This window comes from Alosa alosa, chromosome 11 (assembly GCF_017589495.1).
Source record: "Alosa alosa isolate M-15738 ecotype Scorff River chromosome 11, AALO_Geno_1.1, whole genome shotgun sequence".
Lineage (NCBI taxonomy): Eukaryota > Metazoa > Chordata > Actinopteri > Clupeiformes > Clupeidae > Alosa > Alosa alosa.
The window spans coordinates 33,094,807-33,118,293 of NC_063199.1; the positions used below are offsets into that span (position 1 = coordinate 33,094,807).

The 23,487-nt window shown below is 43.5% G+C and overlaps 3 protein-coding genes across 4 annotated transcripts; 2 read left to right on the top strand and 1 right to left on the bottom strand.

The window, feature by feature from the left end:
• Window positions 1–128: 128 nt before the first annotated feature.
• On the top strand, window positions 129–15,695 carry ddb2 (damage-specific DNA binding protein 2). Of its 2 annotated transcripts, none has more exons than XM_048257505.1 (11): window positions 129–225; window positions 401–555; window positions 674–798; window positions 2,994–3,185; window positions 5,954–6,099; window positions 7,827–7,926; window positions 8,369–8,546; window positions 8,873–9,018; window positions 14,434–14,589; window positions 14,991–15,036; window positions 15,237–15,695. In XM_048257505.1, the coding sequence occupies exons 2-11, from the start codon at window positions 405–407 to the stop codon at window positions 15,452–15,454; spliced, it is 1,458 nt and encodes a 485-aa protein (XP_048113462.1). In that variant the 5' UTR covers window positions 129–225; window positions 401–404; the 3' UTR covers window positions 15,455–15,695. The 2 variants fall into 2 exon arrangements, with proteins under 2 accessions (XP_048113462.1, XP_048113461.1); XM_048257504.1 differs by lacking the exon at window positions 5,954–6,099 and adding an exon at window positions 7,176–7,342.
• Window positions 15,696–15,783: 88 nt separating this feature from the next.
• LOC125303649 (protein FAM180A) lies at window positions 15,784–17,657 on the bottom strand. Its single transcript, XM_048257506.1, has 3 exons — window positions 17,232–17,657; window positions 16,489–16,595; window positions 15,784–16,283 (listed from the first exon to the last, which is right to left on the bottom strand). The coding sequence occupies exons 1-3, from the start codon at window positions 17,311–17,313 to the stop codon at window positions 15,945–15,947; spliced, it is 528 nt and encodes a 175-aa protein (XP_048113463.1). The 5' UTR covers window positions 17,314–17,657; the 3' UTR covers window positions 15,784–15,944.
• Window positions 17,658–18,612: 955 nt separating this feature from the next.
• kbtbd4 (kelch repeat and BTB (POZ) domain containing 4) lies at window positions 18,613–22,190 on the top strand. The gene is given in 5 exon segments (XM_048257503.1): window positions 18,613–18,648; window positions 18,651–19,078; window positions 19,318–19,459; window positions 19,610–19,716; window positions 20,278–22,190. Coding segments are annotated over 5 exon segments (1,569 nt in total). The 5' UTR covers window positions 18,613–18,617; the 3' UTR covers window positions 21,139–22,190.
• Window positions 22,191–23,487: the final 1,297 nt, after the last annotated feature.

The window sequence follows — 23,487 nt, forward strand, 5'->3', positions numbered from 1 at the left end:
TAATATGCAGACTACTTTTAACTGTTTCAGATATATTTATACGGCTCTGAACTGTTTGAGACAATACTGCCACCTATAGATACAATTCTCCCTCCATCAACGCGTTACAAAACATTCGGTCACTGACGTCACTGCTCACTGCACGTGTGCAGCTCGTAGTGAAGTTGCTGTGCGAGAATACTACTGAATACTGCAAATCTCTGCTGCATGTGGCTATCAAAATCGGTAGGCTTTAACGTTGTCAGACAGAAAATGCTTACACTATGCCATTCTATGTTTTTATGTAGGTTAATCTAATAGTTGCATTCAATTGTGTAATCACTTAAAAGCTTGAACGAATTAATCGAACGGAAAACGTAACACTGTAGCCTAATTGTTTTGTGCATTTGTTCATTGTTAGAAACATGGCAAGAAAGAAAACAGCAGATGACATTCACGCTAAGAGCAAGAAAAACAATGTATCTAGTGGTGGTGTGAAGAAACGAAAAAAGAGCGAGAGTTCAAGCGAATCGCTCTCCAAGAAAGTGAAAGCTAAAAAAGACGAGAAAGCCTCAGGTGTGTGTATGTCTTGAGAATTACACATTGTTAATATTAATTGGCGTGTGACAAGGAATTGGCAAGGTTTGGTTTTGTAACTGAACCCGCCATCTCTCTCTACACGTCTCCTGTTCAGGGACCGGAAACAAGCAGCCTGCCTTGAAGTGCTCAGCAAATCCAAGGAGAGGAAGCCATGGGAGCATACTGCACTACTTATACAAGAGCTCCCTTGGTCAGAACATTCGCTCTCACCTGCGACAGGTAACAGTGGACAGTTCAGCTATGCCTCTTTTTGAGGATTTGGGCGAGCGTGCACCCTGGTTGCTCTATTCTAGGATGTTGGCAACATGTATCAAAGATTTAATGGTCTTACTTTCAAACAGTAGACACATGACCCGTTATGCAATTGCATCAAAGTCCTATTTAATCTCTGTACACGGCTGTTTTGAACTTCTGTATTGTTGTGTGAAGATGCAGACTTGTGCCTTCCTACCTTGTTTATTTGTGAGCGTACATGATGTGCATATAGATGTCTCCATACCCATAGGGGTTTATTTGTGACCGTACATGATGTGCATATAGATGCCTCCTTGCCCATAGGGGTTTATTTGTGAGCCTACATGTGTGCATATAGATGCCTCCTTGCCCATAGGGGTTTATTTGTGACTGTACATGATGTGTGCATATAGATGCCTCCTTGTGGGGCTGCACGATTATGGCCAAAACGATAATCACGATTATTTTGATCAATATTGAGATCACGATTATTTATCACGATTATTAATTAATTTTAGTGACAAAAATATTTTTTCCCTAAACGTATTGGACTTACTATCTGGCTCATCCAAATTCTTCCCTTCACATTTACTCCCCTAAATTACTGCAAATATAGACTTGACTGCGACTTCCAAACTTCCAAACAAATTTTTTGTGCAATTTTTGTGCAATACTTTGTTAGTATTTGGGGAAACGTTAACGGCCCACCGGGCATCCTCCCAACGCTCCCCAGTAGCCAGTTAAGCTCTGCTTCTTGTTCCTGAGTTTAATCGCTTAGTCCAGGGGTTTCCAAACTTTTTGACTCAAGGACCACATTGGGTTTTGAAAATTGGCCGGCGGGCCACACACTAATAATAATAATAATAATAATAATAATAATAATAATAACATTTTGTATTATTTAAATGACAACTTAATTTCTTAAGAAATACTGTTAATTTGATGCTGTTTAAATCATTTATAAATGGTGCATTGTCACTTTAAGACTCTTTGCTATGGCTAGTGCTGTGCCCTCTTACAGTTTATAATGGTCAGTAGTGGGAACTACTGTTGCCATCGCGCTCTCTCCCTCTCGTGCACTCAAATACGTTCCCAAATGGAGTAGCATAACATAGTTAGATCTGCTGCTATGGAGATACTATCTATCTCGATGTAACAAGCTGTTTTGACATTGACATTGTAAACGTTGTCTAAGAAGAGTGTTAAGCAGTTTGCAGTAGCCTAAAGTTGACCACAACGTCGTCTATCGCTGGAAAGAAATAGCGAGCAGCCTATGATAAACTAATAAATGCTCGGCGGGCCGGATTGAAGTGCGTGGCGGGCCGCAGTTTGGACACCCCTGGTTTAGTCATTCGTTGATATGTAAACCACTGACGTGTAGGCTACATTTTCATTATTGCTCACTCGTTTTGCGTAGGCTGTCTTGAAACGCATATGCATTGTAGGTTGCACATGTAGCTTATAAAACACATGAATAAATGAACGAATCCGTCGTTAGCTCACCACTTATTATAGGCTATATTGTAGGAAGCAAACAAGGACTAAAAGTTAACGTGATAAAAAAAAAAGGCATGTGTGGTTTACGTCATGTGATGTGTTTCACGGTATGAGTTGAGAGCCCTGCTTTGCTTATGTTTTTGGTTAACTTCACTTGCCTGAAATCCAAAATATTTTCGAACAACGGATGATCCGTTTCGGGGGACAAGCTCTTGGTCTTCTGCTGCGCCACACATACCACACATTTGATTTTTGATCGTCGTTTTTTGTATAATCTAACTAGCCTACTAATAGTTAACATAATGCTATTAGTCCACAGTGCATCCAAACTGAGCAGTCCATCAGGCTGAGCAGTGCAGGGAGCAGCTGTCATTGGTAGGCTGCATGCAGGCACATGGTCAGACAAGTTCAAGGAGCGCTTGATTTGTTTTGTAGCGGAGCGTTCTATGGGTTGCCAGGTTGGTTCTATGGATAGAGCACGCATTTTAAATATCGCTCGATCACGCAAATTTGATCGTGGGAAGCCAAAATCGTGATCGTGATTAAAATTCGATTAATTGTGCAGCCCTACCTCCTTGCCCATAGGGGTTTATTTGTGAGCGTACATGTGTGCATATAGATGCCTCCTTGCCCATAGGGTGTTCATAGGGTGTTCTGTTCTATGTGTCCTCTCCCTCCTCCAGTGTCTACAGGAGCCCTTTGTGCGTTCGCTGGCCTCCTTCGGGCTCCACAGGACGGCCAGCCCGTTTGACCGCAGGGTCACCTGCCTGGAATGGCACCCCACACTACCCACAACGCTGGCCATAGGCTCTAAAGGGGGAGACATCGTACTATGGGACTACGAGAGGCCTAACAAAATGTCCTTTGTGCAAGGGGTCAGTGTGTGTTTGCGTGTGTGTGTGTGTGTACATGCATGTATGTATGAGAGTGAGCAAGAGATAGAGAGATGTCGGTTTAGTGATGTGGATCTTACCAAAGGCAGCCAGTTTTTATCGGTGAATTGATTGAAAACCTTACCTGTTTGTTCAAGAACCGTGGTTAGATGTATGCATAACATGAAATACTATGAGGGATATTTTTCTAAATCTACAAATTTAATCTGGCTTGAGCTATTTGGTAAAAATATACCTACAAGAGGATTTTCCCTCAATAGCGTCCTATCTCGTATTAACAATATCACAATATCTCCCGTTGTAACGTATATATCTTATATCTTTAACACATAATTGGCTCAAGAGACAGTTCCTAGTTGCCTCAAGCAGTCTGTTATTGTTCCAGTACCGAAAAACAAAAGTCCATCATGTCTGAATGACTACCGCCCAGTAGCCCTGACGTCTACAGTGATGAAGTGTTTTGAGAAGCTTGTGAAAAACATTATCTGCTCATCCCTCCCTGCCTCCTTCTCGGCCCTCCAATTTGCTTACAGAGCCAACAGGTCTACAGAGGATGCCATCTCAAACCTCATGCACACCACCTTAACTCACCTGGAGGAGGGGAATGGGAATCATGTGAGGATGCTGTTCATTGACTTTAGTTCAGCATTCAACACGATAGTTAGTACCTCTCACCTTGGTCACAAAGATGAAGGCCTTAGGACTGAACACCACCCTGTGTCACTGGATATTTGACTTTCTCACCAACCGTTCACAAGTGGTTAGAGTGGGGGGTCTGACATCTGACACATTAACCATCAGCACTGGTGCTCCCCAAGGCTGTGTTTTGAGTCCACTGCTGTACAACATCTACACACATGACTGCAAAGCCAACAGTAGTCATACCTCCATCATCAAGTTTGCAGATGACACAGTGATCTTGGGCCTGATTAGTAACAACAATGAACAGCTCTACTTGGATCAGGTTGATGAGGTGGCACAGTGGTGTCAATCTAACAGCTTGACACTGAATGTCAATAAAACCAAGGAAATGGTAGTGGATTACAGAAGGCATCAGCAGAACTACAGTTACACCCCACTAATGATCAGCGGGCAACCTGTAGAGAGAGTCACAAGTTTTAAATACCTTGGTGTCAACATTACTGAAGACTTAACATGGACTGTTAACACTCAATATGTTCTGAAGAAGTCCAGACAACAACTCTACTTCCTTCGTCAGCTAAGGAAATTCAAAGTTTCTACATCCATCATGAAGGCCTTCTACACTTCAGCGGTTGAGAGTGTTCTAACTGGTAGCATCATCACCTGGTATGGGAACTCCACAGTTAGAGATTGTAGTACTCTGCAGAGAGTAGTGCGCTCAGCTGAACGTACTATAAGAACTCAACTCCCTGCTCTACAAGATATCTATTCCAGAAGAGTTATCCTAAGAGCCCAAAAGATTCTGAAGGACTCTTCTCATCCTAACAATGGATTATTCCTACCGCTGAAATCAAGAAGACGCTTATGTAGTCACAAAGCCAGAACTGAGAGACTCAGGAGAAGTTTTTATCCCCAGGCCATCCGAACTCTGAACTCACACTATACTGACTTTGCACACATTCACTCCTCAGCACTCTCAAACATTTCCCAACTCTGATCTGAACTCATACTATACTGACTTTGCACTCATTCACTCCTCAGCACCCCCCACACACACACACACACACCTACATGACTTTTAGCACTTTTACATCCCTCTCCCAATGCCCTATGCTACAGACCTTTTTTTATTTTCTTATTTCATCACACGTCAACACACACACGCACACGCACACACACACACACACACACACACACACACACATATCTGACTTTCTCCAATTTTGCACATCTCCATAGAACTTTTTTTATTTATTATTTTTGATTTCTCCTCCATCTATCTACCCATGTAGCCTTTCTGCCCCCCACCCCCATCCCCAACACACACAAAACACACATACTTACATCATCACGGTCATCACCTCACATACATACAGCACACTGCTTGCTACAGTAAGCCTCCTCTACATACTTGCTGCACACTGCCCCCCCTCCCTACATACACTGCCCCCACCTACCCACAAACACACTACACACACACACACACACACACACACAGTCACTGCTCCACTCCCCTCCCGCCCACACACACATCTTCACTGTCATCACTCACATACATCATACATACAGTACTCTGCTTGCAAGCCAGCACATTGTCTCATGAGGAAGCTTCTCCAACACACACATTTCACACTGCCCTCTCCCCACATACACAGCACACTATCCCATCTCTCTTGTCATCCCCCCCCAACACACACACCTAGACCCCTGGCAGTTGGGTCAGCCCCTTGAGCCGTGGATCTGCCCAAGGTTTCTTCCTTGGTAAGGGAGTTTTTCCTTGCCCCTGTTGCTCTTGGGTGCTCCTTGTTGGTGCCCCCCCCCCCCCAATCCCAATCCTCCCCCACCTTTCTTATGCAGCCCTTGCCACTTAATCTACTAAACCCCTCTTCTACTGCACTTTTTATCCCCCCACTTTGCACAAATAGGCTGACATCAGACATAATTTCACTGCATTTTATACATCCAGTAACTATATGCATGTGACAATAAACTTCCTTGTATCCTTGTATCCTTGTATTGAATGCCTGAGCATGTGTATTTTCTGTTTAGGATGGTGCTGGAGACTCTGTAACGTATTGAATGCCTGAGCATGTGTATTTTCTGTTTAGGATGGGGCTGGAGACTCTGTCACAGGCATGAGGTTTAATCCATGCAATGCCCACCAGCTGTTCATCTCCTCTATTGGGGGTACAACCACTCTGCGGGATTTCAATGGGACCGTTATAAAAGTGTTTGTCAACACAGAATCATGGGAGTAAGATGAAGCTCTGTCTCTTAAGTAACTCTTTAAGAGGTCATTTTACCTCCTCAAGAAACAATATGTGCTGTCCTGAATTATTATAATATCATGATCTGATTTGGCTGGAGTAGATCTGCAGCTGTTTATTTGACTAATGCTGACCTCAGGTTTATGCTTCCCCTCTCTGCCCTTGTAAAGTATGAGCAGAATTTGCACTCGAAGAAGTCAACACAATACACAATTTGATCAGTGAATGAGATTTATAGAGTTTACGGTTGGTAGCGTGTCCCAGGGGTGCCAGAGAAGAATGGACTCAGAATAAAAGGAAGCATGGGGTGTTACTGCACGGTGTGTGTGAGTGAATGCCTCACCTATTGGTGCCTGTAGTGACGTACAGGACAGAAGTGTGATAGAGACTCAGTCTTTATGATTTTGCGTAACAAACTGAGTTTGAACCTGCTCTCAGCTTGCTGCCGCTTGTTTGCTACTCATGGAGTCAAAGTCATTTTGCCCCTGTTCTTGAGAGTTCTGTTTTGGCATATCAGGGCACAGGACATGGAGGATGTTAACCTGTTGTTGTAGAGGAATGCAGTGTGCTTTATGGAATGCACTACGCTTTAGGTGGCTAAAATGAACACTACGCGTGGTCTCTAGTGATCAGTCCTGTTATTGGTCCTCAGTTAGGTGAACAGTGTTGTGATGGCTTTGCATTGCAATGGTCAGTCCTGTTATTGGTCTTCAGTTAGGTGAACAGTGTTGTGATGGCTTTGCATTGCAATGGTCAGTCCTGTTATTGGTCTTCAGTTAGGTGAACAGTGTTGTGATGGCTTTGCATTGCAATGGTCAGTCCTGTTATTGGTCTTCAGTTAGGTGAACAGTGTTGTGATGGCTTTGCATTGCAATGGTCGGTCCTGTGATGGTTCCACAGTCAATCCTATGTTTCTTGCCAATTCGACATTCTGTCCTGTGACAAGTCTCCTGCAAGTAGTCTGTCCAATGATGATTTGTCTTGTGATTGGTGTCTGATTCGTCCTTTGATTGGTCAGTGGTCAATGATGAGCTCTGTCTTTTGTGTCTTTGTACGCGCGCAGAAAGGAGCATGTGATTTCATTGGTGGGATGAAGTTCTGTCCGTCGGACTTGTCCAGGGTCTACACAGCTTCGGGTGATGGTTCCCTGACTTTGCGGAGCTTTCACGGTGTCTCCTCTCAGACCCTCTCGACAACCCAGGACTGTGGCCACACTCACCACAATGTTTGGTGAGGAAGTAGAATATCACCAAAAGAGGAAGTGGGGATGTGCAATTAATTTAATTAATTGATTGATCGTAAATTATGACTTCCAAGTATTATGCTAGCTTGCTGCTCCCTCCACCTCCTTTCTGTGCAATTGAAACTCTCCTAAACGCCCATCTCAGTGATTGGCTGGGACAGTTTATTATGAATTTATGGTCCAGGCTGGACCAGGTTGTTTTTGTTGCCATTTTTGGAGCCTGGGCTGTCCACAGAGACCGCTGTTTTTTGAACAGTGTATTCAGGGCATAGGCAGCTAACGGATGGTGAGATGATGTTTGCTGTATGTGACAAAAATGTTTTAGTTTAGAAACATTGTAACATCGCTTAGGACGCCTTTAATAGAGTCAATATCCATTCAGCATTTTCTTGCTCTTCTTGATCATTTAGATTTGTAATATTTTATCGTATAAGAACTCAAGTCATGCTAATCCTGATGTCTTTCCTCCAGTTACTGGTATTGCTGTGTGGACGTGTCTGTTAGCCGCCAGATGCTAGCCACAGGGGACAACACTGGACGACTCGTTCTTCTGGGCTTGGATGGCCACAAGGTGTGTGTGCATATTTCAGCCATATCCTCTGGTCTTTGCTAGAGTGTCATTACATTTTAGTAACCCGTTATACATATAACAATTGTTATTAATGAATATATCCCACATACACTAGGCACAGTTAATCTGTCAGGGAAGACTATGTCTGTACATACACAGTAATGTTCCATATTGTCATAGATACAGGCACAGCATAGCTTACTAACAGAGGCAAAGACGACTATATCTGTTGTGCGTATCACGTGTTGTAGGTACTATATATGATAAACCTGCACATTTGTATTATTTGCAAGTTGGCCTGCCTGCTTTACTTTGTTGTGTAGTATTCAGGTGATATTCTACATTCCAACTTTGAATTTCCCCTATAGATCAATAAAGTATCTATCTATCTATCTATCTATCTATCTATCTATCTATCTATCTCCTTTACGTCTCTGTGTAGATATTTAGTGACAAACTGCACAAAGCCAAAGTGACCCATGCCGAGTTCAACCCTCGCTCTGACTGGCTCCTGGCCACGGCCTCAGTGGACAGCACGGTCAAGCTGTGGGACCTGAGACAGCTCAAGGACAAGAAGAGCTTCCTGCATGAATTGCAGCACAACAAACCCGTTAACTCGGGTAAGATTCTGTCCTCACTTCAAAGTGATCAAGGTGGAATTAAACATCCATGAACTACATATTTTTATCTCTATAAATGATAGGTATTCTGTTTATTACATCAACCTTAGTAAATTAATTATAAGAAAAGCAGTGTTCCAGCATTTTATGTTGGGATATTGATCAAATGTAATTCAGTGTTGTAATGAGGACTCTAATGTATGGTAACCAGATACAGATACAGCTGTGAGGAAGCCACTGCAACACCATAATTCTACATAGTTCTAGTTTGTCTCTGTGATGGTATACTGTCTTCCTCTTTCAACGCTGTTCCCTTGGGCCCCTAGCCTACTTCAACCCCACCGACAGCTCAAAGCTGCTCACCACAGACCAGGGGGAGGAGATCAGGGTCTACGCCTCATCTGATTGGTCCAAGCCAGAGCACATCATTCAGCATCCTCACAGACATTTCCAGCACATCACATCCATCAAGGTTAGACTGTAATCATGTACATGGGCTCTTGATCAATAAAGTTAATCTATCAAGGTAAGACCATCATCATGTACATGGGCTCTTGATCAATAAAGTTAATCTATCAAGGTTAGACAGTCATCATGTACATGGGCTCTAGATGATAATAATAATAATAATAATAATAATACATTTTATTTGTTACACCTTTCAAAGTACCCAAGGTCGCTTTACACACTAGACATTTACGCGTAAGACAAAAGATGCCGGACGGAGCGGCGTAGTCTCCAGCGTTCCTGTGACATCAAGACAAACAAACAAATTTACAAAATAACATTTGACGCACAAGACAAAAGATGCCTGATTGCAGAGTAGCATCTAGGTCCAGCTGTCCCGAGAAATCTCCTCGACCAGACAGTGAAGTGCAGCACCGCTAGGATGGAAGGATGTCAGTCCAGGGCAAAAGCTAACATCAGCCATAGCAAGCTCCCAATGGACCAACGTTAACGACATCAGCCAACTTGGGAAGCATTAACGTATCAAGAATAACGTACTAAAGAATAATACATTTAACTACACAAAAACATGACATTACAAGAACTAGATGTACCGCGATAGTGGTACAAAATATGACCGCAAACAATATAAACAGTCCTGTACATCCGTCCAGTCCTGTACATCCGCCTGCCAAAAATAAATCACACTTCAATTTGTCTCCATATTTTACTCCATCCCCACTCTTGAAACTTTTGTGTATGCTTGTTTGGCATGCCTGAGTGTGTGTGTGGGCTGCACAGAAAGTAGCCTACTGGTGCTGAAAAGGTGAATAGATTGTAGAATAGCCAAAGAAGATGTAGCATTGTTATAAAACCTTTAAAATCTCTAAACAATCACAAGTAGGGCAGTTCATCACAGTTCATCCATTGCAACTGGATTGATGAAAGGTCACTTACACCTGTAGGCTACATTGTATTTGGGAAAAGCAAAAGGTATCAGCATAATGTTATTTATTTATTTTTATTTTTTATTTATTTATTTATTATGTATTTATAAACAAAAACATCTCTGTCAGTTCCATGTCAAGTTTTCAACAGCTATCAAAAACAAAGGTCATTTTTGGATGGATGGATTTTTTTGTGAATGTTTCTTCTTCTACATAAGATTTTAGTCATCTTTAGTTCATGTAATACTTTATTGTCAATGCACAAATTAAGTAACAGTAGTCTGAAACGTTATTGTTAATGCACAAATTAAGTAACAGTAGCCTAGTCTGAAACGAAAATGCTGTTTTACATCTAACCAGTGGTGCAAATAACTGACATGTCCAAATGGGCCTTGATGAATGAAATGCGCCGCTAGACTGTTCATACACATTTTAACGGGCCAAAGTTGAAGAGCTTTTGTCCGTTATTGTTCGTGCAAATATAGGCTGATTCATGTTCCCTTGCATTGTTTAACTGAGGTCCATGGCTAGTCTGGCTTTCATCAGACCAAGCTCAATCTTTTAAGAAATCAAAAATAAATAGCGGGCAGATCAGGCTGGGTTCACCCAGCCTAGTCCATAGGCACCCCATATTGTTTAATTTTCCGATTGAGATATACACGCTCTGGCTATTCTAAATGCAAAAATGCATCAGGGAGTTATGACAAAACGGTAACTAACAAACTAGATCCTAATAGAAAGTTGTTAGCTTCCCTAAGCTACAGGTAGGATTATAAGGTAGGCCTATTTACAACATAAATTGTCAATAGGCTATGCTGGCTTTACACAAATAAAATCTCCTTTGAAACCAATGGCTTACGCCTTACAGTATCAAGCTGGACTTAAACTGTCATATCGTGGGCTAAAAGTTGTAATAACATTCACGCAGCTCCATGAGTCAAGGAAAGGGCGAATGAAGTAGCCACTTCTAAATGGGACCCACTACACAGTAGCTTAAGGTGTTTTGCTAAAGCAGCCATAATGAAATGAAGGTATCATTGTTTGGATACTTCACACACACGCTTTTTAATTTCACAGACTACAACTACCAAGGTGTAATCAAAGCACATCGATTCCCTCACACCCTGCACGCGACTTAAAACAAAAAATAAACAGGCGCCTCAGTCTCACGCATGTATAGGCAAAACTGTATCAGACCGGGTGGAACGTTGGTAAATCTTCCATTGCACAGAATGATTTTGTAGCACGCAATAAATGACAGTCGAAAGATACAAACAGTGCTGCTATACATTTGCTTGGTATAACCGCATTTATAGTTTTCTACAAATGCAATCAAATCAAATGCCTCCATCACTCAACCAACGCTTAACGGTAACATTACCTAGGTCCTTATTGATGTTACAAGATGAACGTATTCTGCAGTAAAACCAAGCATGTCCAAAACATCCTCAGATTTATTTCGCTTCAAGAAGAAATGGGAATTACACTTCATGTGAACATCGCCCCATCCTTATTAGATGTTCGCTGGCGGTAAATTACAGTCCTTGTAGGAAGCGTCCATTGTTTTTCCAACCCACTTTTAACTTCCAACAAAATTACGCCTAACTGCAACGATGCGCCATCTAGTGGACAAACGACTACTTCGACCAATACTGAAAATGCAGCCATGATGATGATGATGAATATTTATTTTGGCTTTCTTTTAATCCTACTGAATTTGTAATTATGTATCGGGCCGCTCTAATACCAATAGTATGTGGGTGCCTGTGTGTGTGCATGTGTATATGTGTGCACCGCCATTTACAGGCCAATGAGTGTACAGTCACTAAATGTACACATAAACCTAATTTTTAGACCCCCCATGGATGAAATTCTACGAAACTTGGCATACCCCCAGAAAAATGCCAGGTCAATCATACACATAAAATTTGGTGCAGTTCTGAACATCTTAACTGAAGATAGGGCGATTAAAGCAGAATAATATTGCATTTTCATTTTTACCGGGTGGGGGTGCAAATCACAAATGAGTGATTATGAGCCAGGTTGATGTGGGCCCTTGAGACCAACATACCATAAAAGATTCTTCATCCTCAGTGCCACGGTTCAGGTAGTTATTTATGAAAACTGTTTTTTTTTTTATGTTCAGGGGCCCAGCTGTGGTCCCCGGGACCTAAATGAAATTTTTCCGTAAAGTCTAGTGGGCCTACATACCCACCAAATTTCATGTACCCCCGTGGTTCGGGTGTCCCGGTATCAATGACCAAAAATTCAGGGAGTAGATGACGGAAAAATTTTGAATTGTGTGCATGTGTGCGCAGTACAAATTTATGTTTATGTGTGGGGTGTGTGTGTGTGTGTGTATGTGCGTTTGTGTGTTTGCTCATGCGATGTGTTTGTGCATGTGCATGCATGCGCATACATATGTCTACTGTGTGAGTATGTGTCATAATGCATGATTACCGTAAATGTATGTGTGTGCGGGTATCTGTTTATGCACATGTGTGCACATGGAATGGGTTAACATGACCCCTGGAGGCAAACATACGGAAAAATTGGTCATCCTAGGCCCTACAGTTCTCAAGATATTCACAGAGAACTGTGGGTTCCCTACCCTCCTTCGGGGTCCAGTCCAGCTGGGGGCTACAGATCAAAAACGAAAACGATGGTTCCATGCTATCCATGTGGGGTTACATGCCCACCAAGTTTCGGTACCCCGTCTTTCAGTGTCCCGAATCATTGACGGAAATTTGAGCATGCTAAAAAAAAAAAAAAAAAAAAAAAAAATCTGATTAAACTCTATATGATCACCGCTGGCCAAGAAAGGTCATAATAACGTAAATAAAGAGAGAATACATTTAACTACACAAATCAATACAAAAAATGAACATGACATTACATAAAATTACGAAAATTACATAAAAACGAACAAAAACATGATGCCAGACGGAGCGGTGTGTCTCGCCAGCATCCCCGTAACCTAGCAACCAATATAAATAATATGATCAATGACGTTAATCTATCCATTTATCTGTCTGTGAGTCTGTGAATAACAGATTACATCTCACAGTTCCATTGTGGTAAAATATTACCTTGAGCATTTTGTATTTTTGGAGTGGGCCTTTCTTATCTACTTCCATATTAATGAGCAACCCATAAATTACTAGCTGATAATATCAGTGTGTGCTGTTTACAAATTGTAATGTTTCACACCCTTGTTGGCAGTGGCATTTCCTCCCGGAAGCCAAGGGAAGCCAGGCTCGTCCGACAATCGCTGTTATTGTATATAAAACTGTTTTTATAGTTTTCATCGTTTTCATATTTAGTATTTTGAAATGAGTGAAACAGGGCCCCCATAAATTGTATGTAGTGAATGTGGTGAAACACAGTATTACACTCCCAACGTCGCATAGTGGCACCCAGCCCGAGTTGGAATCCTTATCATTAAACTAACTTGCAAATAAAACTATGATCAACCAATCAGAAATTGGGTGTAGTCACTCCTAAACTGATTCCTCAGCACCTTAGAAAGGGAAGCCATCCTCCTAGTATGCAGATGTGGGGGCAGCCGTGGCCTACTGGTTAGCACAGTAACCGGAGGGTTGCCGGTTCGAACCCCAACCAGTAGGCACGGCTGAAGTGCCCTTGAGCAAGGCACCTAACCCCTCACTGCTTCCTCGAAGCCCCAAGTTGTTGCAGGCAGCTCACTGCTTCGGGATTAGTGTGTGCTTCACCTCACTGTGTGTACACTGTGTGCTGTGTGTGTTTCACTAATTCACGGATTGGGATAAATGCAGAGACCAAATTTCCCTCGCGGGATCAAAAGAGTATATATACTTATACTTATGTGTGAGAGAGGGAGAGAGAGAGAGACAGCACACATGTGGCCTAGTATGCAGATGTGTGAGAGGGAGACAGTGCCCATGTGGCCTAGTATGCAGATGTGTGAGAGAGGGAGACAGTGCCCATGTGGCCTAGTATGCAGATGTGTGAGAGAGGGAGACAGTGCCCATGTGGCCTAGTATGCAGATGTGTGAGAGAGGGAGACAGTGCCCATGTGGCCTAGTATGCAGATGTGTGAGAGAGGGAGACAGTGCCCATGTGGCCTAGTATGCAGATGTGTGAGAGAGGGAGAGAGAGATGGTGCGCTTGTGTTGCTGTCACAAGTGTCCCACATCCAGTGTACACGGCCTGTAGGTTAGGCTACAGTATGTTGTGCCGCTATATATTGCGCAAAATAAATAAATAAACATCAGGTGTTTTTCATCACTTGGCTTCCTCGGAAATGTTCCCTGCGCCTCGCCACTGCTTGTTGGTAAAAGTGTGTGCATACCAGTTTATTATTCGGCGTATGCTAGAATTAAGGAATAGAAGTAGATTACTCATAGGGCAAGTCGAAATCAGTTATCAGATATGCAGTGTTGGAATATGCACATCCATATTCCAGTACACACATGCCATGCTGCATCACTCAAATAATGTGCTTTTTCTTGCAGGCCACCTGGCATCCAATATATGACCTCATTGTAGCTGGTCGTTACCCTGATGAGCGGTTCTGTGTTGGTGATGTTAGGTCTGTTGACGTCTTTGACGCAAACACAGGGTATCTGTTGCGTCAGATGCTTGACCCCAACGCCAAGGGCATCATATCTGTAAGTGGACCGCTGATGAAAAAACTGTTTAGGTCTTTGTCAAATGTAATTTTTTCGGTACAAATGGAACTTCCACTCAAGGAGTGGAGAAGGTTGGTTCTGTTCGGAAAGTTCTGTAAGTAATTAGTGTCATTGCGCAACAATAGAAAAGAGGATGTTTATAGGCAAATCTCTAACAAACCTGGTACTCGGGGCAATTTGGAAAAGATAAGCTAACCCTAACCCAAGACGGGATAAAATAAGATTTTATGTGAAATACATTGCTGCTGCTAACTAGTGAATGACAATAGAGCTTTTTGTAATGATGTGTGCATCTTAAGTTGATTTAAATGACTTGTAAGCTCCAAGTGGTGAACCTAACGTTGTGCCAGGCTCACTTCTCTCACTGCCTTTCATCCTAGCTGAACAAGTTCAACCCTCTGGGTGATGTGCTGGCCTCAGGAATGGGTATGTACTCATTTAACTGGTGTCATATGCTAATACACAAATTATAATAAAGTCCATAATCTATAGCCACATTGAGAAAAAGTGTCTGTAAGCACACATAAATCAATTTCTAAAATATTAATCTGTAAATTATATTTTAAGGTATCTGTAATGTGTAAATAATAACAAATGTCAAATCTGAAATCATGGCCAACTTGCAGGCGTCAATATTCTGGTTTGGAAAAGGGAGGAGATTGTGAGTGGCATGCAGGAGAGCCTGCTGCAGAGGAGGAAGGAAGAGGGCAGAGGGCGGAGCCCGCAACAGCGCCCTCCCAGGGACAGAAGGGGAAATGCAGAGGATTTGAAGTTGAAGAAAAAATTGGCATCGCTGGAGTCAACAGAGACCAAATCCAAGACGCAGAGGAGCAGGAAGAAATGAGACTGAGACTCTGATTGGTCCCAGTTTGCACCGAGAAGCTGAGAAATTGACAACATAGTATATTACTACAAGGTGTTCTCAAACAGACCTTTATTTTTCTGGCTTGGATCAAGGCAGTTGTGACCAGCCAAACATTCCCTGCTGTCAGTACAAAAAACGTTATGTATCAAGCTGTTTTCTGTAATGTATGTTCAAATTGATATATCAATACTTTTTTACATTAAAGTTTCTTTAATATTCAGTAACATCAGGGTATCAATTCTGTTCATCATCTGTTGGGTTAAATGAAGATGACAAGATTGAATTACCAGTAATGTTGGAAGGGCAGGGAACCATAAGTTGTAAAATTGAAAAGAGGAAGATGTAAAGATGTTAAAAGATCTAGTAGTCCAATCTTTATCAAAAGCAGGTAATATTTTATTGCATAATATATTTCCTGTTCAAGGCAGAACTACATTGATATTTGACCTCCCTAACTTCTCTGTACCATTCAAAACTTTGCATTTGTCCTGCGCAGGTCAACAAACGTCACATTAGTCAAGCGGCCCAGGACTTCGGTCCAGGCTTGCTGCTCCACGTCTCTTTGCTGGCGTCGGGCCTGGTAGGCTGAGTAGACGATCCCCAATACAAGCGTCTCAAAGTGGGACAAGCTAATGGGCTTGTCCTGGACCTCCAGATTGTGGGCCATGTTCTCTAGTCCGGAGAGGGTCTTGGGGATGTGGTCGTTGACGAGGGCCAGGAAGGCCCTACCCTGGCGCATAGACGCCAGCTCCCTGTCCAGCATAGCCATGTTGTTGTCGGCGTCCATCTCCATCCCGCTCAGCAGAAACTAAAGACAGAGGGGTGACTTCTATGAGTGGGCATTCATGTCTTGAAGTAGGCATATTACCCCTCCCTCAATGATGTATGTTCAAGGTGGTGGAAAGGCTGTCAGGGCCAGGCCTGTCCCAGAATGCACTGCGATCTGGGGGGGTCATATTGTATCTCTAACATTAATACATATGAGTGTGTTACAGTAACAACAAAGGTCTTACCTCATACATCCGATTGGCATCGCTGATAGATTTGACAAAACCTTGGGGATTTACACCCCCATGGTAACCAGGGGACGCATCTGCCAGTAGTCTATATGTCCTCACAGCTACACAGAAGACAAGCACACGCATAACAAAAGAGTAAGTGACAAGAGGCAAGTGAAACTAGTGCACACGCTCGCACACAGGCACTGTTTTGGGATCTGTAGAAATGTGGTCCATATCGATGAAAAGTCCTACAGACTGAGATGGTGATAAAACAAGCATCTGCTGGGCCGTTTATTATGGCAGGACGGGTAGAGGTCTGGCCAGGGGAATTCAGAGTATTCTAAGCTGGCTCTGAACCGAACCGAACGGTGAGCTGTAAAGTGCCTTAGTGTATGCTACCGTAGGATGGAAATATTTTCTTCTACAATAAAGCAATGTAAAGAATAATTTAGATCATCGTTTGTTTGTCTCGCCATGCTTTTTGTTACATGATGGTTTTCATACCACAGATGGTTTTAATTCGCCATGAGTGAGAACATTTTTAAAATAAGGCTAAGATTGAGGCACTGTATAAATTCATCCAGAAATAGGCAAGTTGACAAAGGGCTAAAAAAAAGACCTTTAGATACAGTACACATAACAGTAAATATAGGCTACCACGTAAGTAAATGCACATACTACACACATACACTAACTATAGGCAAAGTATTCTTACGAGATTATAACACAAGCAAAGGTATAGAAAATCAACTCACCTGCCAAGTCCCGAAAATCCCTCAGCCCACCAAACCCTAAGAAAAGCCACGCAGTTACAAACCACGGCGTTTTTGCTTGCATTTTTGCGGGGAAAAATATTACTGTCGCGTGACTGCTGCAGCTGCCAGTAGGCTACTCTCGGTCCTTTTCCATCCCTTATTGGATTACTTTCCATCTCAAGTCCCTGCTGTGGATGCTCGAATAGACTTTAGTTTTCCACCTGCGGAAACTGCTTCATATGGCAAAAAATGCACATAGCCTATAGGTTAGTCTAGACCTACAGTAAGACTAGTTCAATGTTTGTGACAATTAATGTTTTTCTATCATCACTTGTAGTAACTTTATATAAGGGTTCAGTCCTTATCTACTCTACTTAAGCTCACAAATGGCCTTTGGTGAGCATTAATGACCACGTTGATAAATAAAATTCCTGTTGCGCATTTAGGACCTGTGATGACAGACCTCCGACACATGGTGGCAGCAATGAAAGATGGCTTTAGGCACGGTGGTGACTCGAGAAACCAAAAAATACTTCCAGGAAGCGCGGTGTTTACTTTTTCATGTCCGTGTTTAGCAAGAGCCTATGCGTGTAGCCTACATCACTGCACAGTTTGTCATGTAAAGAACCTGGTACAGTTCTACTTTATCGTTGAAAGCATGCAATGGGAACATCGTTTTTCAATGTTGTGCTGTTCATGTGTTAATTTGGCTGGAGCCAGGAAGCTGTTATTTGAAACAGTTAGTTAACGTTACAGGTTAGCGACCAAGTTAGCTATCTTGGCTTCTAGTAGTTATGCTTCCAGTTTATTTCAGTTAACTGACGTTAGGCCTACATAAATACACCTGACTTACGTTACATGGTAAGTTATATACATTTTGTATCTGAGAACCTCATACAACAGTCCATTGTGATAATGGCGCGCCACTTGCGCTATAAACAAAACAGGCCATCATTACGCAGAAATGTGCCCGTCCTACTGTGTTCGTTTGTCATCTGAATTCATCATAGGCAACAGGATTGACGTTTGGTAGATTTGATTGATAACGTTGGACTTTAGAATTCAAAGGCACCAGTATTGTCTTGGTAGATTTGATAGGGCTGTTGGGGGCATGTAGAACAAATGTCACCAGACATCCACGATAGCTGCTTTTTAAACGTCAAACTTGTTTTTAGACTGGCAGACCCATCTGCTGGAGTTGAATGACAACTACTTGGATTTTGTGAGCACACATTTCTGGTAAGCCACTCTGTTACTGCCATCTGATATGACGTCAGAATAAGGCCTAGAATAGATTATTATGAAATGATGGGCATTTCTTTGCGACTTTACACAAACCACACCGTTCATTAATAAAATAATCGTTCTGGTTTATTTACAGACACTATGGAGGGTGGCGACGAGGGAGGTTTGAGTGTCGGGGCTCAGTGGGAGAAGACAACTACTTTCTGGGGTACACGTTTACCGACCGCTCTCACTCCAGTCGGGTGGTGAAAAGCATCATGGACTTGTGTTTAGAAGACGGCCTGTTTGCAGATGTCACCGTCCTGGTCGACGGCAAAGAGTTTCAACTCCACCGACTGGTTCTCTCTGCCCAAAGCAGTTTTTTCCGCTCCATGTTCACGTCCAATCTCCGGGAGACCCACGATCGCAACATCGAACTCAAAGACGTCAGCGCGTCCGTTTTCCAGCTGCTCGTGGGCTACATCTACCACGGCACCATCAAACTCCGGGTGGAGGACCTTCAGGACACCTACGAGATGGCCGACATGTATCAGCTCACGGCACTTTTCGAGGAGTGCTCACGCTTTCTCTCGCGTACAGTAGAGGTCAAAAACTGTTTACAGGTGTGTACACTGCCCAGATGGGGACTCTGATGTGGCATTGTAGTTCTCTCTGTCTTGTCTGTTTCCAGCTGTGCCCTGAATGACCATATCTGGTTATGTGTTGTGTTACTTTGCCTATATCTTATGTGTTGTGTTACTTTGCCTATATCTGGTTATGTGTTGTGTTACTTTGCCTATATCTTATGTGTTGTGTTACTTTGCCTATATCTGGTTATGTGTTGTGTTATTTTGCCCACCAGGTTATGTGGCTTGCTGACAGGCACAGTGATAATGAGCTTTATACAGCAGCCAAACACTGTGCAAAAATCCATCTGCTGCAGCTCCACCAAACAGAAGAGTTTCTGAACCTCCCCTTGCGGCTTCTCATTGACATAATCAAAGGCAAGTTGAACATATGATGAAATTTGTATGAAATTACTGGCATCTCTTTCAATTAATCCAACAGAAAACGAAGATGATCTTGCTGTTCATTATTCACTTGATGTGACATGCCTTGTTTGGATAACAAGACTCTCTTATTTCATGTTCCAGATGGCGTTCCAAGCTCTCAGAATCCGACATCTGCCATCGAGGCCTGGATAAACCACAACAAGGTGGAGAGGGAGGAGTTTGCCAGTGTGCTCCAGGACAGTCTGAAGGTGAAGATAAGAATATCTGGACATAGCTACACATAACCAGACGAATATCTGGACATAGCTACACATAATCAGACTGATATCTGGACATAGCTACACATAACCAGACGAATATCTGGACATACGCCAGATCGTATCTGGACCAGCTACGAACCAGAGACAGGTTAAAGGAGAACTCTGGCTATTTTTCACATAGATCTCTGTCTCTCGAGGTCACTGTGTACTGTTCATACGAAAACATCTTTAAAATCATGCCCCCAGAGTGTAGCAATGTAGCTGCCTTGTTGTTCTAGCTGTTGGCTGGAGCAGCTTGAGCTAGTTAGCACCGATGCATGCCGTCCAAATGTGACTTTGAGAAACAGAGATCTATGTGAAAAATTGCTGGAGTTTTCCTTTAAACCCCCTCTGTTCACCAGTACTTACTGCTGATTACAGAAGCTCCTCGGTACTTCATAAATACTTGATTTGCATCCTGAAGCACTCGTGTACCCAGTGAATGAGAAGAGAGAGAGATAAAGAGAGAAGTTTCTCATCTCGTTCTGTGCCTCTGCCCCCCCCCCACAGGAGATCGGGGAGAACGTGCACATCTACCTGATCGGTAAGGAGGAGACGCGGACGCACTCACTGGCGGTGTCCCTGCACTGCGACGAGGACGACGTGATCAGCGTCAGCGGCCAGAACAGCCTGTGCCACCAGATCACGGCGGCGTGCAAACACGGCGCCGACCTGTACGTGGTCGGGGGGTCCATCCCGCGGCGCATGTGGAAGTGCAACATGCAGACCATGGACTGGGAGCGCTGCGCTCCGCTGCCCCGCGACCGCCTGCACCACGCGCTCGTCTCCGTGCCCACCGAGGACGCCATCTACTCGCTGGGCGGCAAGACGCTGCAGGACATCCTGTCCAACGCCGTCATCTACTACACCGTGCGCGACAACATGTGGACCGAGACCAGCCAGCTGGACACGGCGGTGTCCGGCGCGGCCGGGGTCAACCTGGCGGGCACCATCTTCCTGCTGGGCGGCGAGGAGAACGACATGGACTTCTTCACCAAGCCGTCGCGGCTCATCCAGTGCTTTGACACGGCCACGCAGTGCTGCCACATCAAGCCCTACATGCTGCCCTTCGCTGGACGCATGCATGCCACGGCACACAAGGACCTGATCTTCGTGGTGGCCGAGGGCGACTCGGTGGTCTGCTACAACCCGCTGCTGGACAGCTTCACGCGTCTGCGCTTCCCTGAGGTCTGGAGCTGCGTGCCCTCGCTGTGGAAGGTGGCCGGCTGCAACGGCTGCATCTACGTGTTCAGGGACAAGTGCAAGAAAGGCGACGCCAACACGCTCAAGTTCAACCCGGCCACCTCCGTCGTGTCCGTCATCAAGGGCATCAAGATCCTCCTCACAAACTGGCAGTTTGTGCTGGCGTGATCACTCAGCAGACACTAACCAGAGACAGACAGAAAGGGACGGGCAGGAGTTTGCGCTGCTTTGGAGTCCTGCGAGGTGTACTATGAAGTGTATGGAGGTACAATACAGGTTTATCCAGGTAAGTTCAGGAGAAATCACTGATCCAGGGTTCGAAATTATCTTTTTGAAATGTGAATCTACCAGCCACTGACAGACAATTGGTCAAATGCACCAGCCACTCGGTAGTAAATCATCATTTGGAATGTACCGGCATTTGACTGGTGCCAGTTTTGATCCCTGCACTAATCTCTTAAGGAACACTGTGCAAGAGTGACGTGCTGTTTTGAGATCAGTGGTTACTCCTGAAGTGACCCGGATAAGTCTTCTGCTGTTTGGAGTGAGAACAATTTCAGTTGGGAAAGAGTCATCTGAGACCACACAGTATAATGGCTTTATTATTTTTTCCCTTAAGATTATGTTTACTCTGCCATTGTCATGTGAAAGCTTGTCATCATATCAAGTGGAATGTGTTAGATGGTGTTAGATGGTGTTGACGTGTAGCATGTTGGTGTCTGTATCAATGTGAGGGGTTGGTGCAGTTGTCCAGAAGTGCTGTAAGGAAATTACCTGCCTCATCTGTTTCACCGTCACGGCCACTTTGATGTCCTGCTTCGTCCTGATGTGGGCCTCTCCCATCATCATCACCCTCTCCTTAATGAACTGACATAAAGAGCCAGAAGGAGAGGTGGAACCAAAGGGATTGTGATTACTTGCAGTATGTGCTTATCTTAGATGCTCCGATCTTCTGTTCTCAGTGCATCATGGACATGACTGTGTGCATCACCCTGGTTGAAGAGAATGGTTGAGTGAGATTGGCAACTAACCTTTAAGCATTTTACCTTTAGAAGTAAGATTTTTTTTTTAAACAAAACAGATGAAGGCTTAGTCATGTGTTCTGAATTATCTTTTGCATTGTCATCATCCTGTAAATTCTGTACAAAAGTCTTGGACTTGTCCATGTATTTCAAAATAATATGCCATCAAATTAAAGAGAGAATATTCATTTTAAAATAGCTACTCCTCAGCCTTTATTTTTAAATACGTAATTATTTAGATAGTGTTTATTACATGCTAGTATATAAAGCTAAACAACCTGATACATCAATCTAAATGTGTGGTGTCAACAAGCTCAAATTAGAGTGAAGGTTATATTAATCTTAGTGATTAAACATGTTTGTTGCCAAACTGGTTTACAACACCACATCATAGAGCTTCAGTTTACATCTTTCCCAAGTGACGCTCAAGGTGTAGAAGGCATTCTTCAGGGCAGTATGTGGTCTAGTGATAAACCCTGTAGTTTTATATTGTTAGGAGAATGAAGCTATATAAATAGGAGAATGAAGCTATAGCGCTCTTTTGTTTACCACGTCCTTACATTGCCCACATTACCGTTTTCCTTAGACCATGCACTCATCATTCATATAATGCACTCCTGATGTTATTCATGATTTATGGGGATTACAGGTTGTTTCATCTGGGGTTGTTACTTTGCCCCCTAGTGGTTGGAATGCAGGAGCGCAGTGTCTGGCAGCAGTCAGGGAACGCCACAGCAATAGAGATGAGCAGGAAGAGCGACCATCACTGCACCCGCAGTGTAGTGTACTTTTGACCATCACTGCACCCTCAGGGTATCGTTAGTGTACTTTTGACCATCACTGCACCCTCAGGGTAACGTTAGTGTACTTTTGACCATCACTGCACCCTCAGGGTAACGTTAGTGTACTTTTGACCATCACTGCACCCTCAGGGTATCGTTAGTGTACTTTTGACCATCACTGCACCCTCAGGGTATCGTTAGTGTACTTTTGACCATCACTGCACCCTCAGGGTAACGTTAGTGTACTTTTGGCCATCACTGCACCCCTCAGGGTAACATTAGTGACCATCACTTTTCGCGAGTGCCATTGACCATCACTGCACCCCTCAGGGTAACGTTAGTGTACTTTTTGCCATCACTGCACCCTCAGGGTAACGTTAGGCCATCACTGCACCCACAGGGTAACGTTAGTGTACTTTTGGCCATCACTGCACCCTCAAGGTAGTGTACTTTTGTGTACTAGTCCATCTGCATCTGGTGCATTCACTCTCTGTGGGACGTGGATGAACCTTCCGGTATATGGTTTGTGAATAATGGGAAACATGTCGATAGGGATGTAAGCCGATTAATGTTGGCCACTAGCCTGTGCTCAGGGGACTCATGAGCCCTGTATCCCTGTGATATACTGTGTATCCCTGTGATATACTGTGTATGCCTGTGATATACTGTGTATGCCTGTGATATGCTACAGGTGATATACTGTGTATGCCTGT